Source organism: Pteronotus mesoamericanus, unplaced genomic scaffold (assembly GCF_021234165.1).
Source record: "Pteronotus mesoamericanus isolate MK-2021 breed Mesoamerican mustached bat unplaced genomic scaffold, CSHL_Meso_final scaffold_31, whole genome shotgun sequence".
NCBI classification, from domain to species: domain Eukaryota; kingdom Metazoa; phylum Chordata; class Mammalia; order Chiroptera; family Mormoopidae; genus Pteronotus; species Pteronotus mesoamericanus.
The window spans coordinates 6740334-6753506 of NW_026555312.1; the positions used below are offsets into that span (position 1 = coordinate 6740334).

The 13173-nt window shown below is 44.4% G+C and overlaps 1 protein-coding gene across 1 annotated transcript; it reads right to left on the reverse strand.

The window, feature by feature from the left end:
- Positions 1-641: 641 nt before the first annotated feature.
- F3 (coagulation factor III, tissue factor) lies at positions 642-11273 on the reverse strand. The gene is made up of 6 exons (XM_054592168.1): positions 11021-11273; positions 9769-9880; positions 5683-5873; positions 3662-3840; positions 2962-3121; positions 642-1618 (listed from the first exon to the last, which is right to left on the reverse strand). The coding sequence occupies exons 1-6, from the start codon at positions 11124-11126 to the stop codon at positions 1485-1487; spliced, it is 882 nt and encodes a 293-aa protein (XP_054448143.1). The 5' UTR covers positions 11127-11273; the 3' UTR covers positions 642-1484.
- Positions 11274-13173: the final 1900 nt, after the last annotated feature.

Consider the following 13173-nt stretch of genomic DNA (forward strand, 5'->3'; position numbering starts at 1 on the left):
GAGACTCCACTCTGCTTCCCTCTCTCCCTATCTTACATTGTCCTTTTATCCAATTTTCTTTTAAGGCAATAATCCAAAGAATTTTCCTTTCTTTCTCCTCTCCAACTTTCATCTGCAATTCAAACTAATGTCTATGGCAAGAATTCTCCCCTGCTAAACCTGCAGTAGACTGTGTAAGTTCTGCCTTTCCTGTAACACTATCCGGCCCACTCTGCTGGGAGTTGTGGTGCCTCCCTGTAGGCAGGGTATTGTCAGCCTTGGTCATGTGTCTTGCTTGGGCCAGTGTCATGGGAGCAGAAGTGACAGAGAGCCAACATGGATCACAAGTTTTAAGAGGTGGCTTAAAGCTTGACGATGTAGCTGCCTGTTTCTGATGGCTTCTTTTTGCCTTTCCCCTGCTGTGATCCAAATATGGGCTTCACTTTAGTTTGGGTCCTAGAATGAGAATATAAGAACAGCTGCAGTCAGCCCACAGCCAGCAAACCAATGTAAGTGAGAAGTAAAAATAATATAAAAATAATATTGTCATAGCCATTGAGGATTTCAAGGTCCTTTGTTACTGCAGCTGAGCCAACTAAAACAAAGACCAAATAATTAACAATAAATGGAAGGTATCATAACTGCAATGGTCAGTTCCCAGTCACCTTTATTTATATAAAAGTATATTAAATAAATTATCTCAATATATACAAACAGAACAATATTACCTCTATAAATATAAATCCCCACATATAAAACCTTTTCAAAAATTATATAAATATATACAATGTTGACCATATAAGTTTTAAGTACCTTAAATCACACTCTATGTGGCCTGTATAGTAGTCTTATAAAAATATATTGTAGTTAGCTGTCAAGTGTTTAATCAATAGCATTTATGTCAGTTAAAGTGCTAAACTGTAATGCATATTAGGAATGTGCCCTAAATAGAAGTCTTCTGCATTTAATACATTCATATGAAACTTTGCCAATTGTTTTGAACTTCCAAAAAACTTCTTAAAAAAAGGAGAGGTACCTAAACACCATGTTAAAAAAAAGACAGACATATGTTAGAAAAGTCACCCAATTTCCATTTTACTCTCCCACATGGTTTGAAGTCAGCCTCTTGAAAGTTCTCCAAAAGTCCACCAGGATTTGTAAGGCATTTGTTCATTTGTTTTCGCTCAGATGACCTGGTTTTGTCTTGAGTGTAGAACATTCAGTCTAAAGTATGATATGTGCAAAAGGTGCCATAGTGTTAAAAAAATAAATTTAAAAACCTTGGAATTGGTCGTACCGTTCATTACATTCTAATGTGACAAGGGCTGGTGTCAAAACCAGAATGTTAATCATGAGAACAGCCAGAAAAAGAACTTTCTTTGGGCCCAAGTGTCTCCATGCTCCAAATACTTCTTTTTGTTTCCATATATGCCGTTCTCTTAAAAGTTCTTGGTCACCGCACAATATAAACTCTGCAGAAGTTGGCAGCTCCAACGTCGTGTGCTTTACGCAACAGAGAATGGGGAGTTCTTGCTGTTTTGTTTTGCTCTGGCCTTCTTGCACTTGTACAGACACAGAGACAGGGTGGCAATGAAGATGATGGCCACGAACACCACTGCTCCGATGATGAAGAATTTGTCTGAAAAATAAAAGGTACCAAGTCAACGAGGAAAGAGAGCTCGAATCCCATTTATCAGAGGGCAGGATGGAGGGCTAAACCCCAAATCGCACCATCCTGTTTTTGCTTAATTTGGAATGTCTTCTCTCCACTCTTTCCACCACAGCACATTTTGATTAGGAAAGAATTTGTCAAACCCTGGATGACGCAGGGCAATTGACAATGGCCAAAAGCACTAAATGGGCCATTTAGTAAAATATAATGTTCACAGTCTAGAGAAGGTACACGTAGACTGAAGTAAGAACAGCTGTTAGAAACAAGTGGCTAAAAATAATGCTGAGTTTGGTGGCAATGATTACAGTAGAAGATGAACCATTTGTGCAAAGAGACAGAGTGCTACGAGAATTCAGGTGAAGAGAGATGATAACTGGTTGGGGCAATAAGAAGGCTTGCTGGTGGAGGTTGTATTTACAATGGTTCTCAAAGGGCACATCTCAGCAGATAGAGAGGAGACCTGGAAAGCAGTGATCAGGGTGTGCACGAAGACAGAGGCAGTGGAACTGGAGTTGGCTTTAGAAGGATGGATGTGAGGGCTGTGGGTACAATGGGCCAGAGGGTGCAGGACCAGAGAGGAGGAGATTCCTTTCCTTCCACTAGTGTCACTAAATGGAAGAGAATTTATTTTTAAGTGTTTTTGAATTTTTAAATCTCCTCTTAGCAAGGAGCTAGGTCATCGTTACTATCCTTTGACTCGGACTCCTTGAAAGTACTCAAAGCGCTGTCCTTACAAAGCCTGGAGGGAGACTCCCAAGCTTTCAGCCTCATGTACATGTCTGAACACCCACAGCAATTCCAGTGTGGAGCCCCTCCTGCCATGTGTGGGCCCCAGAGTGTGCACATGCACAGACATACATATATGGATATAAGCGATAGACTCAATCGCTTCCCTCCATGGGTTAGTCGGTTTATCTCTGTGGCAACAGCCCATTGTGGGTGCTCACAGCTGGTCCAGATGCTCCCCACAAACCCACAAACTAGAATTTTAGTATGAAAACATGACCATAGAAATCTGTGATTGATGATAAACTCCAAACACAGACTGTGTGCCCAGTGCTCAGCAGAGAGCTTAGCCTGTGGTAGGTGCTCAAGAAAACACTTGCTACTACAAGGGAACAACATAGAAACATTCCTCAATGCCTAAAATTATGAGTACTCCCCACCCTCCGCCCAGAATAATACCCTTACAAACACAAGAAAAATCAAGACAGTTTTTCTCTGAACAAAAGCACATCCTGGTCCTGAGGGAGGAACCAGTCCTCTGGAAGGTGCTTGTGTGTCCGTGCCTGCTCAGCAGAGCTGCTCACCTTTGAACACACTTTTGCCATGGCCACTGCACTCAATGGGGCTTTCTGGACTCTTCTGGTTGACTTTTCGTGATGGAATCACAGCTTGAACACTGAAACAGTAGTTTTCTCCTTTATCCACATCAATCAAAAATTCATTAGTGTTTGACTTGACTGCTTTCTGTTAAAAGATAAAGAGTTCATAATTCATCTGGGCTCCAACTGAGTTCTTCCTCCTTTACTAAGTCACTGTGGAAGTAAAAGCCTACATGGACGTGTGTGACATATACAGGGTTAGAAGTGACTTGGCTAAACAGTTCCCTGTGATAACTGCTGAGGGTGCTTTTTCCAAGACTAAACATGGCCAACTTAGCCCCTTTAGAAGATACTTGCAGTAAAGGAAAAAAATGATACATTAATTATTGAATGGACAATAAATTTTATCTGTGATCCTCAATAAAGAAATGTGAGCCCTGACAGGAACCTCAGAGGTTACCTGGGCCAGCCTCTTGGCTGAAGAACCTGAGTATCCAATGGGGCCCTGCTCAAAGTCACAAGGTCGCTCAAAGTCAGGTAGAAACAGGACAGCCAGCGCCCCTCCCATGCCACCACATTCTCATCCACCCAGTTCTGCCATTTCTGAATTGGAGGATAAATAGCTTGTAAAAACCAAGGACCCGCGATTAAAGCAAGTCACAAAATCAAATGGAAGAATCTTCACCTTTCCTGTACTTGACGCTTTCCAATAATAAAGTGTGTAACTTAAGTCCTCGCCAAAAACATCCCGGAGGCTTAGGAAAGTGCCGTTCATTTTGACTAAGGTTCGTGCATCCTGTACAGTCACATTCAGTTTTGTCCCAACTTGTTCAAAACTCTGAATTGTGGGCTGTCCGAGGTTTGCTGAAACACAGAAAATAAACTTTGTTGGAACCAAAGAATCCCGTTTACTTATCATGGTTAGTAATACCTGGTCATCCCCCTTAAATCACCTACACAGAATTAGCCCCTGGCTACAGCAAGCTAAGTGGCACCAGAGCTGAACCCCGAGACCGCCTCCAGCAGTGCTGTGCACTGGAAATATAACCGGAGCCACCGATGTCACTTCCTGGTAGTCACATGAGAAAATGTGAAAAGGAACTGGTGAAATCCACTTCAATAATATATATTTTATTGACCCCAATATAAATAAAATATTATCATTTTAACATATAATCACTATGAAAACTCTTGGAGACATTCTTAAAAATGTAGTGTGTATTTTACTCTTACAGCATATTTCTAGTGCTCAAGAGCCACATGTGGTTAGTGGCTATTTTATGAAACAATACAGTTGCAGAAGAGTCCATTTTTAGGTAGGTACAATAAATTAGGGGCTGTGGGAAAACCCAGGAAGTGTCCTTGGTACCTCAGGCAGTTTTAACCCCTCGGACTCTAATTATCTCATGCACTTTGGTTGAACGACAGTACAACCAATCCCAATAATTTAACACAAATTATATGCAAGTATGAACAATAAATATGTAAAATATATTTATCTTGAACCAAAAAAGGATTTGAAGTGGCTCATAGAAACCTCAAGAACTGTAACAGAAAATCGCAAGGATGCCATCAAAGGCAGGACAATCGATGCGGCAGAGTTGCTGGAGAGGGCTGCGGGTGTCGTGTGGAGGCGCCAGCCAAGCGCCTCGGCAGACACACAAGGAGAAAACACCACAAGGGTCTGAAGACAGGTTCTGGCCAACAGGGGCTCAGGGAAGGCAGCCAGATTCACCTGAGTGAAGGCTCCCTTTTATGTCCACCCTCAGAGTAGATACTCAAGGGGAAAGGCTGGCTGACTGTCCCTCTACCCCTTCTCACCATCCCTGCCTGGAGAAGGTATTTTCCTCTCACTGGGTGATCAGAGGGATAGATATAAAAGCACCAATAACATGACACTTTCATTTTAACCTTTCAGTCTAGGTCTTCTTCAAAGGCCTTTGAAGACTGAAAGACCTAAAAGACCCTAAAGGTCCCACTCTTCTCAATGGGCTACATATTTATTTAAAATACCTAGTTCAGAACCATAGTCATGACAAAAAATAGTAATCTCCTGCTTGGCAGGAAATCTTGTGCATTCCCTCAGGGGGTGCTAAGGTCAGTTTACTGGGGCAAAGGCTGGGGAGGAAAGCATTCTGTACTTGCAAAAACCAGCATGAAGGAGGCAGGCTGAGAGCTGGTTGGGCAAGTGCGGCCACAACACGGGAGGCAAGCCATGGCCAACTGATTAAAAAAGGTCAGCAGCCTCATTATGAGATCAGAGGGAAATAGAACTTTCCCTGTGCATTTGTGACGGTGAAAAACCTTAAACTGGGACTTCTGGTCTGATGATGGGACAGAATTTTTAGGACATTTATGTGTGCATGTATATATATGTAAATATAATCTCTGAAATAGATATGGGGAAATGCTGAAACCCCAGTCTTGGTGGATTTCCAAGTCCCCCTGGTCTCATCCAGCCTGTTACTGGTACAGTCTGGGAACAGACCAGTGGAGAAAGGTACCTGATGACACTGTTTTCGACTCCAAAGTTCATGCTCTGTGAACCTCCTATCACACGGGAATCAGAAAGTGGCACTTCCAAGTTTCCGAGAAAGAAAATGTGTTCATGGAGAAATGCTTTATTATCTAGTTGCTGCTAAGGGTTATAGGCTGACAAAAAGATTCAGAGGCTTATAATAGCAAGAATGAAACCAAACTACTTACTGTCTAAGTAAGGTGTGAACTCTGGGGATTTTGTATACATGTGCTCCCCAGCATAACTGGTGGCATTTGCCGGCATGACAAGGACCCGCGCTAAGTATGTCTGCTTCACATCTTTCACAATCTCATCAGTGAGATCACACTCTGTGTCTGTGGTGAAGTAGCATTTGTTTTTCCAATTTCTTAATCTATGGCTAAAGGAAGGAAGGGAGAGAAATGTTATGATTTGCATCCAACAAGAGACAAGGCTTTCTGGCTGTGGTGCTGTTACAATAATAGCATCCACAACTACTCGTGAGCAGGCGCTTGCTATGCTGAGCACTTCAGATACACTCGAGTCCTCACAGTAACCTGGGATGGCTCTGTAATCATCTCTGTTTTCACAGGAAAGGTGACTGCAGCAAAATGCGATTAGGTGGCCAGCTCAAAAGCACACAACTGGCCTTTGAGTCAGAGAGCAGTTTGACTGTTGGGTCTGTGCTTTTAACCATTTTGTTAAATATCTTTCTTAAAATGTAGACAGTTTTTTAAAATTAAGACTCAATTATTTATTACTTATTATATTGTACTATATTCTACTTATTATATCACATTCTACAGTCTCGGTAGAATAGTCAGTGTAGTAATAATGGAGTCTATCTAATATATCCTATACCTTACATTCTATCATAACAATTGTTGGTGTGGTTATTTAACATTTATTGAATTTACTATATGCCAGGAAGTACTGCAGTAGGCCCTTTACACACGTTTCATTTGATATAATCCTTCCAAGAAGGTACTGGATCTTTTTTACACACAAGGATACTGAAGCTCAGAGATGCTAAGGAGCTTGTCCAAGGTCATATAACTAATGAGGTGAGAACTGGGTCTGTTCCTCTCATTCTACGACACTTCCCCTTCACTTTTACAAGATGTGAACATATCCTATTACAGATTACAGAGTAACAGTAATCTTTATAGTAAACAGGTAGTATCACTCTAACAAAAGTCTGAAAGACTGAGAGGCTAATGATCTTTCTTTTGTAAGACCTCATTGAAGAGGAAATTATTTAAAGAACTTCTATAAATTTAAAATTATTTTAAAGGACCAAAACAATTAAGAGAGAAATGTTACTGCAATGTGATCTGCACACGTCTGCCCCCTATAACTTGATGGCTACGCTGCTCTCCCCTTCTTGATCTCCCCTTGAATGATTTTCAACATCATTCACTGCCACAGCCCTAGCCATCATTTAAGGCCATGTCCCAATCCCACTTTCCCCAGGAATTTCCAGATCTCCTTGCTCAGAATTGACCTCTCCCTTCCCTGCTCCTCAGCAATGATGTTTTCATTAAAGTGCTTCCTGCTCAACATGGTCAGCTTGGTACCAGGGACCCATGCCCTTGTGCTTGCTGTTAGGCAGCAAGTCTGCAGGGCTTATATGCAGCCAGGCTTTGCTGAGTATTAGATGGTTTGCATTTACAGGTTGAATAAGGGAGAAAACAAGCTGAATTCAATTGTCTAAATCCATATGTAAGAGCCATAAATATGTGTTTGACAGAAATCAGAACTAAATATTCAGGTTAAGAGGGTATGGATGAACATACTCTTTGTCCTAAAATTCACAAACTAACACTGATACAAAAATATTTTGATGTCTTAGATTTCTCCAATTTTCTGTATAAAAGTAGACAGGCTGTCTTAATTCCAGAGTGACCAAAATGCACTTTACAGTAGTGAAGGAAAACGTGATGACTCATCTCCATCGCTATGGCAAACATGCCACTCAGATAACAGGAGAAAGACTGCTGAGCTCTGCGGCTGCACTCTACCTGTCTGAGGGATTGCGTTTGGCTCCTCCTGGCTGACACGTAGGAATCACAGTGCTCCACGGCAAAGTTTAGCACAAGGACCTCTATCACTGAAACTAGTAAAATCAGCAAAGTTGTATGAACAGGTAACGAAGGAGCAGTTCTGTAGCAAGTTCCTCTGAATGCTATTACCAGGATTAACACTTTAAAAGCCTTTAAGGGTCCTCTAGGTATCTATTGCAAAATCTCCTGATTTTGGAAATAATGGAAGTCCTGCCTTAATGACTAAAAATTCCAACAGAATCACCAATTTAGGAACAGGTTGTTTTCTAGAAGCTTTGGAAGTTCAGTTTTAGAATCCAAACATTCCCATGGAATCAAAATTACAGGTGATGGATGTTTCAGTGCTTGAGCCAATCACACTCTGCAACCATCACTGAAACTGTTTCTAAATGGGAAAAACATAGTTGGATCTCCAGTAGTGTCTTGAGGCCCAGCAGTAGCATCCCGTGGCTGGGAGGGACCAATCGTCGGTGAAGAGGAGCAGCAGGTTAACATGCTTCCTTCTAAAGAAGGAAAACTGAGAGGGAAAGTGGCCACAGAGGAGATGGAGCCTCACGGAAAAGCCTGAGAAATGAAAAACTTGGTGTTTTGGCACCAACCCTCCTTCCTCCTCCCAGTCGTGGGGCCTCACATCGACTGCGGCAGACGCGCCAGAGAAGCTGGTGGTGGACTACTGGGGAGACCTTGGCTCCAGACCTGGCTGGGCACTCACCATTAATGCAGTCTGAACAAATCCTTCACCTTCCTAGGGCAGCAGTTTTCTCTCCTATAAAATGATTGCTGCGATTCTTTTCACCCAGGAACCCTGTTCACCTCATGAGGAGGACAGAGAAGAGTGAGGTCTCCAGCAGGAAGGAGGGACTGCTCACAGGTCCTCCAGCACGTGCGCAAGAGCAAGGAGAGATCTCAGCTCGCAAGAACCCCTGTCGAGGGCGCCCCCAAGCGGTGGCTCTCTACAGGTGTTAGCCCATTAGGGGCCACATTCACTTAAAATAGCCTCGGGAAGTCCAAGAACCGAGAGCTAACAAAGGTTTATGTTTAAAAATCAGGAAACTCATAACTATGTTTCCACATGTTCACCAACTATAAGACTGACTATATTTAGGAGATAAGCATTCCTCCTAAAATGTTATTTTCACTCTCCAGAAGAAAAGCATCTACCAACGTAAACTTCAGGTCTGTATTCTTGACTAGTGGAATAAGAATTGACAAATTTGACCATAATCATAATTGTGATCTCAGGTTTTGAAATTCCTTTCTCTCCTTCCTCTATCTGTACATGCATTCATGTGCACACACACAAATTCTATTGGTTTGGCAACAGTTGTCATTAAATTCATTTTTAAAAACAAGAAAGTCCACTCAAAAGACCCCCTTGATACTTAGGAGTTGCATTCCTAATGCTATAAAAGGCTTGACACAAGCTAAACCAAACCAAACAAAAAGCAAAACACTTTTAATGTAGCCAGTGATACTTTTGTGCCTTTATACAATTAGTTTTAAAATAACTTCCACAGCTGCTCTCCTCTAATTAATAAGATCTCCAACAAGCCTCCCAGAACCTTTCAGAAAGCAGAAACTTGCAAGAATACGGTGAAAACCAACAAGAAAGACATGTCGAGATTTAGCCTGAATATATTCAATTACAGGCTCTTGGGGAGAGCTGTCAATCAGACACAAAGTAAAATGAGCAAAGCAGCCCTGGTAGCTGAGGGAAAACACAGAAAGCATGTGTTTTCCAGTTTGGTGAGTCATGAAATCGACCTCCTCCAATATCACATATGCAACCAAATTGTGAATCAGGAAACCAAAGATGAATGCATAAACATTGCTCCAGAGCAAAGTATACATCCGAACTCCTCCTCATTTCTTTCCTAACACAGAAGGGCAGCCTCCCAGTCTAGACAGCCTGGAAACAGACGTGGGAGATCAGGTGAGATTCGTTATCCATGGAGAATCACATCTGTCAGTGCCAATATCACCGGCTCACCTCCCCACAGCTCATGCTCCCCTTAGGAATTTTTCCATCATCTCCAAAAACAATGAAAATGTTTTATCAGTGGTAAGGTCTGGAAGTGTTGTAGGCTTGATAGAGTATGGCTCTGGTCAGCCAATCACCATGTCATCTATTAAGTACTGTCATCCATCAGTCAGCTTTAAGGACATTTGTATTCAGCACAGTAAAGAGGAAACATCAAAAACCTTAGTTTTCTTGTTCTGTACTTAGCTTACCTTATCTGAACAATGTAGACATGATTGACAGGTTTGGGTTCCCACTCCAAAATGGTCTTGAAATTAGTTGATTTCCAAACTAAATTATATGGTACCGTGACATCTGCAGTGCCTTTAAACAACAGAGGAACAGCTGTTGTTACATGAACGTCTCAGCATGTGAGTTCATGCTGAGTGTATGAAACACCTCCCCCCTAAAATCACCATAAACCTAACATTAATTTTTTTTTGAACCACAAAAGCTGCACTAATGAATTACCAAGGAAAAAAAAATCTTCACATTTTCCCCAAAGGCAGAATTTCCTCATGGCCGGATCTTTCTTGCAACGTAAGGAAACAGGCAAGGACCTAGAAATCCTCGTTCGATGCTGTTCATGGGGGACTCCCTGTTGTTAATAACTTCACCTGGAAGCACAGCCCAGGAGCCTAGGGTGTCCATGGCCCCGCTGGGGGAGCGCAGGTCCTGAAAGTTCAACTCTGGGCAGCGGGGCGCCTAGAAAGGGCCTTCCTAAGTTACAGAAAAGGGCAAACCCCACATGTGTGAGTTAGGGCTGTGTAGAATGAGAAAGCCAAATCTTGACCTTTTTCATTTTCATTTTTATCTAAAATGCCTCTATACCGAAACTTCCACGGACACCCAGGCAGATGTGCGGCCTGTCACACTTGGTGGGGGTGGGGGTGGGGTGTGCAACTGTTAGGATGCTTTATCATTAAGGTCGGCTTTACCGATACTCCCTAGGTCAGTCGCTGCCTACCTTGCATGCACCGTGTAATGTCTGCTTCAATCCAAGCGACGCTTGGCAACAGGATTGCCTCTAACTCAATCTAAAACAAGGACCACCAAGAGAAGACCGAGGGCTGCTCTTTATTAAGAGAAGTTCACACTTAAGGATAGTATCGAAACCGTCGCCCGCTGACCCATACAGATGAGGACCCAAGCACCACCTTCAAAGTCACTGGGGAGATCGCTCCCTAAACTTTAAAGCTGAAGCCACAAATCCACGTAAGCAACAACGCACCTCCAGACAAGCATCTCCAGCAGATGCAGGTGGGTCCCCGGCGAGAACCACCTACCTTGGAACACCCGCCTGCCCGCCCCAGGCCCAGGTTCCTTCAAACGGGGTGAGCGTGGCCTAGTTGGGCGGGCGCTGGGGAAACCTCGAGGCAGCAGAGCAGCCCGCTGTCAGCCCGGACTGTCCACTCTCCTTCGGGGAGAGCGCCCCAGGACTTCAGGGAGGCGGGTGCCACTCACCTGAGGCTCTGGCCACCTGGATGAGGATCCAACCGAGGAGCAGTGCTCTAGAGACAGCGTTCGCGACGCCGGGGAACCAGGGTCCAGTGGGAGTCGCCATGTCCATGAGCTGGTGGTGAGATCGGGAGGATTCCGCTGCGCTCGGGAGGCTCGAGAGGTTGCGCAGAAGGCACTCTAGGGCGGCCGTGAAGAGAGGAAGGTGGCGCGGTGACCCTGAGTCTGGAAAAGCGCGCGCCGGGAGCGTTTTAAAGGGGCGCGCGGTGGCCCGCGCCTCCCCGGCCCCGGGCGCCAGCCCCGCCCCTCCTCCCGACTCCCCGCCCCCGCCCCCGCCGGGTCATTGGCCTCGAGGTAGGCGGCTTCGGAGAATCCTCTCTGCCGCGCCTCCTCCCGATAGGAAACTCCAAGACCCTGCAAAGAATGATTCACCCGTGATTCAACCGCGGCGGCGGGCTCCAGTGGATCCTCGGTCGCTGGAGGCTCCAGGTGCCGAGGCGCACCGGTCCCCCGCCCCCCTCGGTCCCCTGACCCCCCAGCCTCCTGGCCGCGGGCCACCCAGGCGGGCGACTGCGCCGCCGCGCCCTGACGGGGCAGCAGGTCTGTGGGAGGAAGAAAGACAAGGAACGTTGGAGGGAGTTCTCCAGGTGAGGGAGAGACAGTCCTCCGTCCCCTCGGTGATACAATGTTGTCCCGGCCAGAGGAAGCGGCGGAAAGTGCCAAATTTAATACCAAGTACCGGCTCTCGGCTCCGCTGGGACGTCGCAGGCGTTTCCCTGGCGCTTTGTCCACAACCGGGCTGAGCCTCGGAATCCGCCGCAGTAACCGCGGGGCCATGGGCCGCGAGGGCCCTCTCCCAGCTGCGGTTTGGTCTTCGACCCCGATGGCGATGTTATCTGCCTTCCTAACCCACAGGGCCCTTAGCGGGGGTCTGGAAAGGCGGTGGAGATGCAAGTGTCTGGCGACAGGTCTGAAGGTCAGTTAGGCCCTTGGCGACCCAGGGTAGTGACCGTGGAAAAGCAACTCCTAAGCTGGCATTTTGCCCCTTGGAGAATTCCAGGGTGACATCTGCAGCCTGTGGTTTCAGAAAGGATTGTTCTCACGTTGAAGAAACATTTGTGCAACTGAGTTCCGCTTAAGTGCAGAAAAACAAAAATTGAAATTAAAATACATAAAGCAGATTTTCGTGCTACTAATCTTAAATTTGGTTTTTCTGAACTAGTTTCTGGCTTCCTCTTTTGGGCTCTGCCGTAAAGTGGTCACGCAAGAGAATACCCACTCTTGCTGTACTGAGTGGCATTGTACAGGGCTTGTCGAAGTACTTAACACCGTTCATTATTACTCTGTGGTTGCCTGCAAGACAGACTGAGGAGTTTTTAGGGGGAGAATGTTTCTGAGTGTTCCTCTTCCACTCCTCCCTGCCCCCAGGGAAATCAGCTTTGCACTTTAGTCAGACTGTACACACATTTCCATAAAGCCCATGAGACATAGCATTGCCCTAATTTTTAAAAGACATACAACTTAGACGTTTTATTTTCTCCCTTTGCCTAAACTGAAATGGCACATCCAGGTTTAGCTCCTGTAGTCCTTCTGTGCTGGAAACTGTAAGCTGAAACGGCTGGTTTTTCTCTTTGAGCTCTCTTCCGGCTCTAAAACCCACAAAGTTTATATTTGTGAAGCTAAGTCAGGCAATCCTCCTTTTTGCAGTCTCTGGCCAGAGTCTGTTAGCCCCATGTGGAATGTGATTTTTTTGTACTCTGGAATTGAAGGTAACTAGGAGAAAATGTTATACTTCAATCAAGCGTGTTAGAAGACCCAAGGGATTGCTCCTCTGTCTAAGGGGTTTCTAATATTAGGAGCCACCAACTCTCCAGAAATCGTAAAGGGCTTCAAGCCATGTGAAGACCAGCAATTTGATAAGAAAAATATGTTTAACATCAGATTGTGATTAAAAAAAGGTGTCTAAAAGGCTGATAAATTACATGAATGTACCTTTTGTACAGTCTCTAAAATTATCAGGCAGAAAAGAGAGGAATTTCTCTGGAGTTTGCATAGATTTTGGAGTAAAAATAGAATAACATTCTTCAAGATTTTTATTTTAATTTATTTTTTTAATTTATAAATCATGTCTATGTTCATCTATTACAGTTGTCTCAATT

Coding starts and splice junctions, on each gene's coding strand:
- F3 (XM_054592168.1), bottom strand. CDS start 11,126: ATGGACATGGCGACTCCCACTGGACCCTGGTTCCCCGGCGTCGCGAAC. Junction 3,122..3,661: donor AAGCGTCAAGTACAGGAAAG/GTGAAGATTCTT, acceptor ATCTTTTAACAG/AAAGCAGTCAAGTCAAACAC. Junction 1,619..2,961: donor TGGCAAAAGTGTGTTCAAAG/GTGAGCAGCTCT, acceptor TTTATTTTTCAG/ACAAATTCTTCATCATCGGA.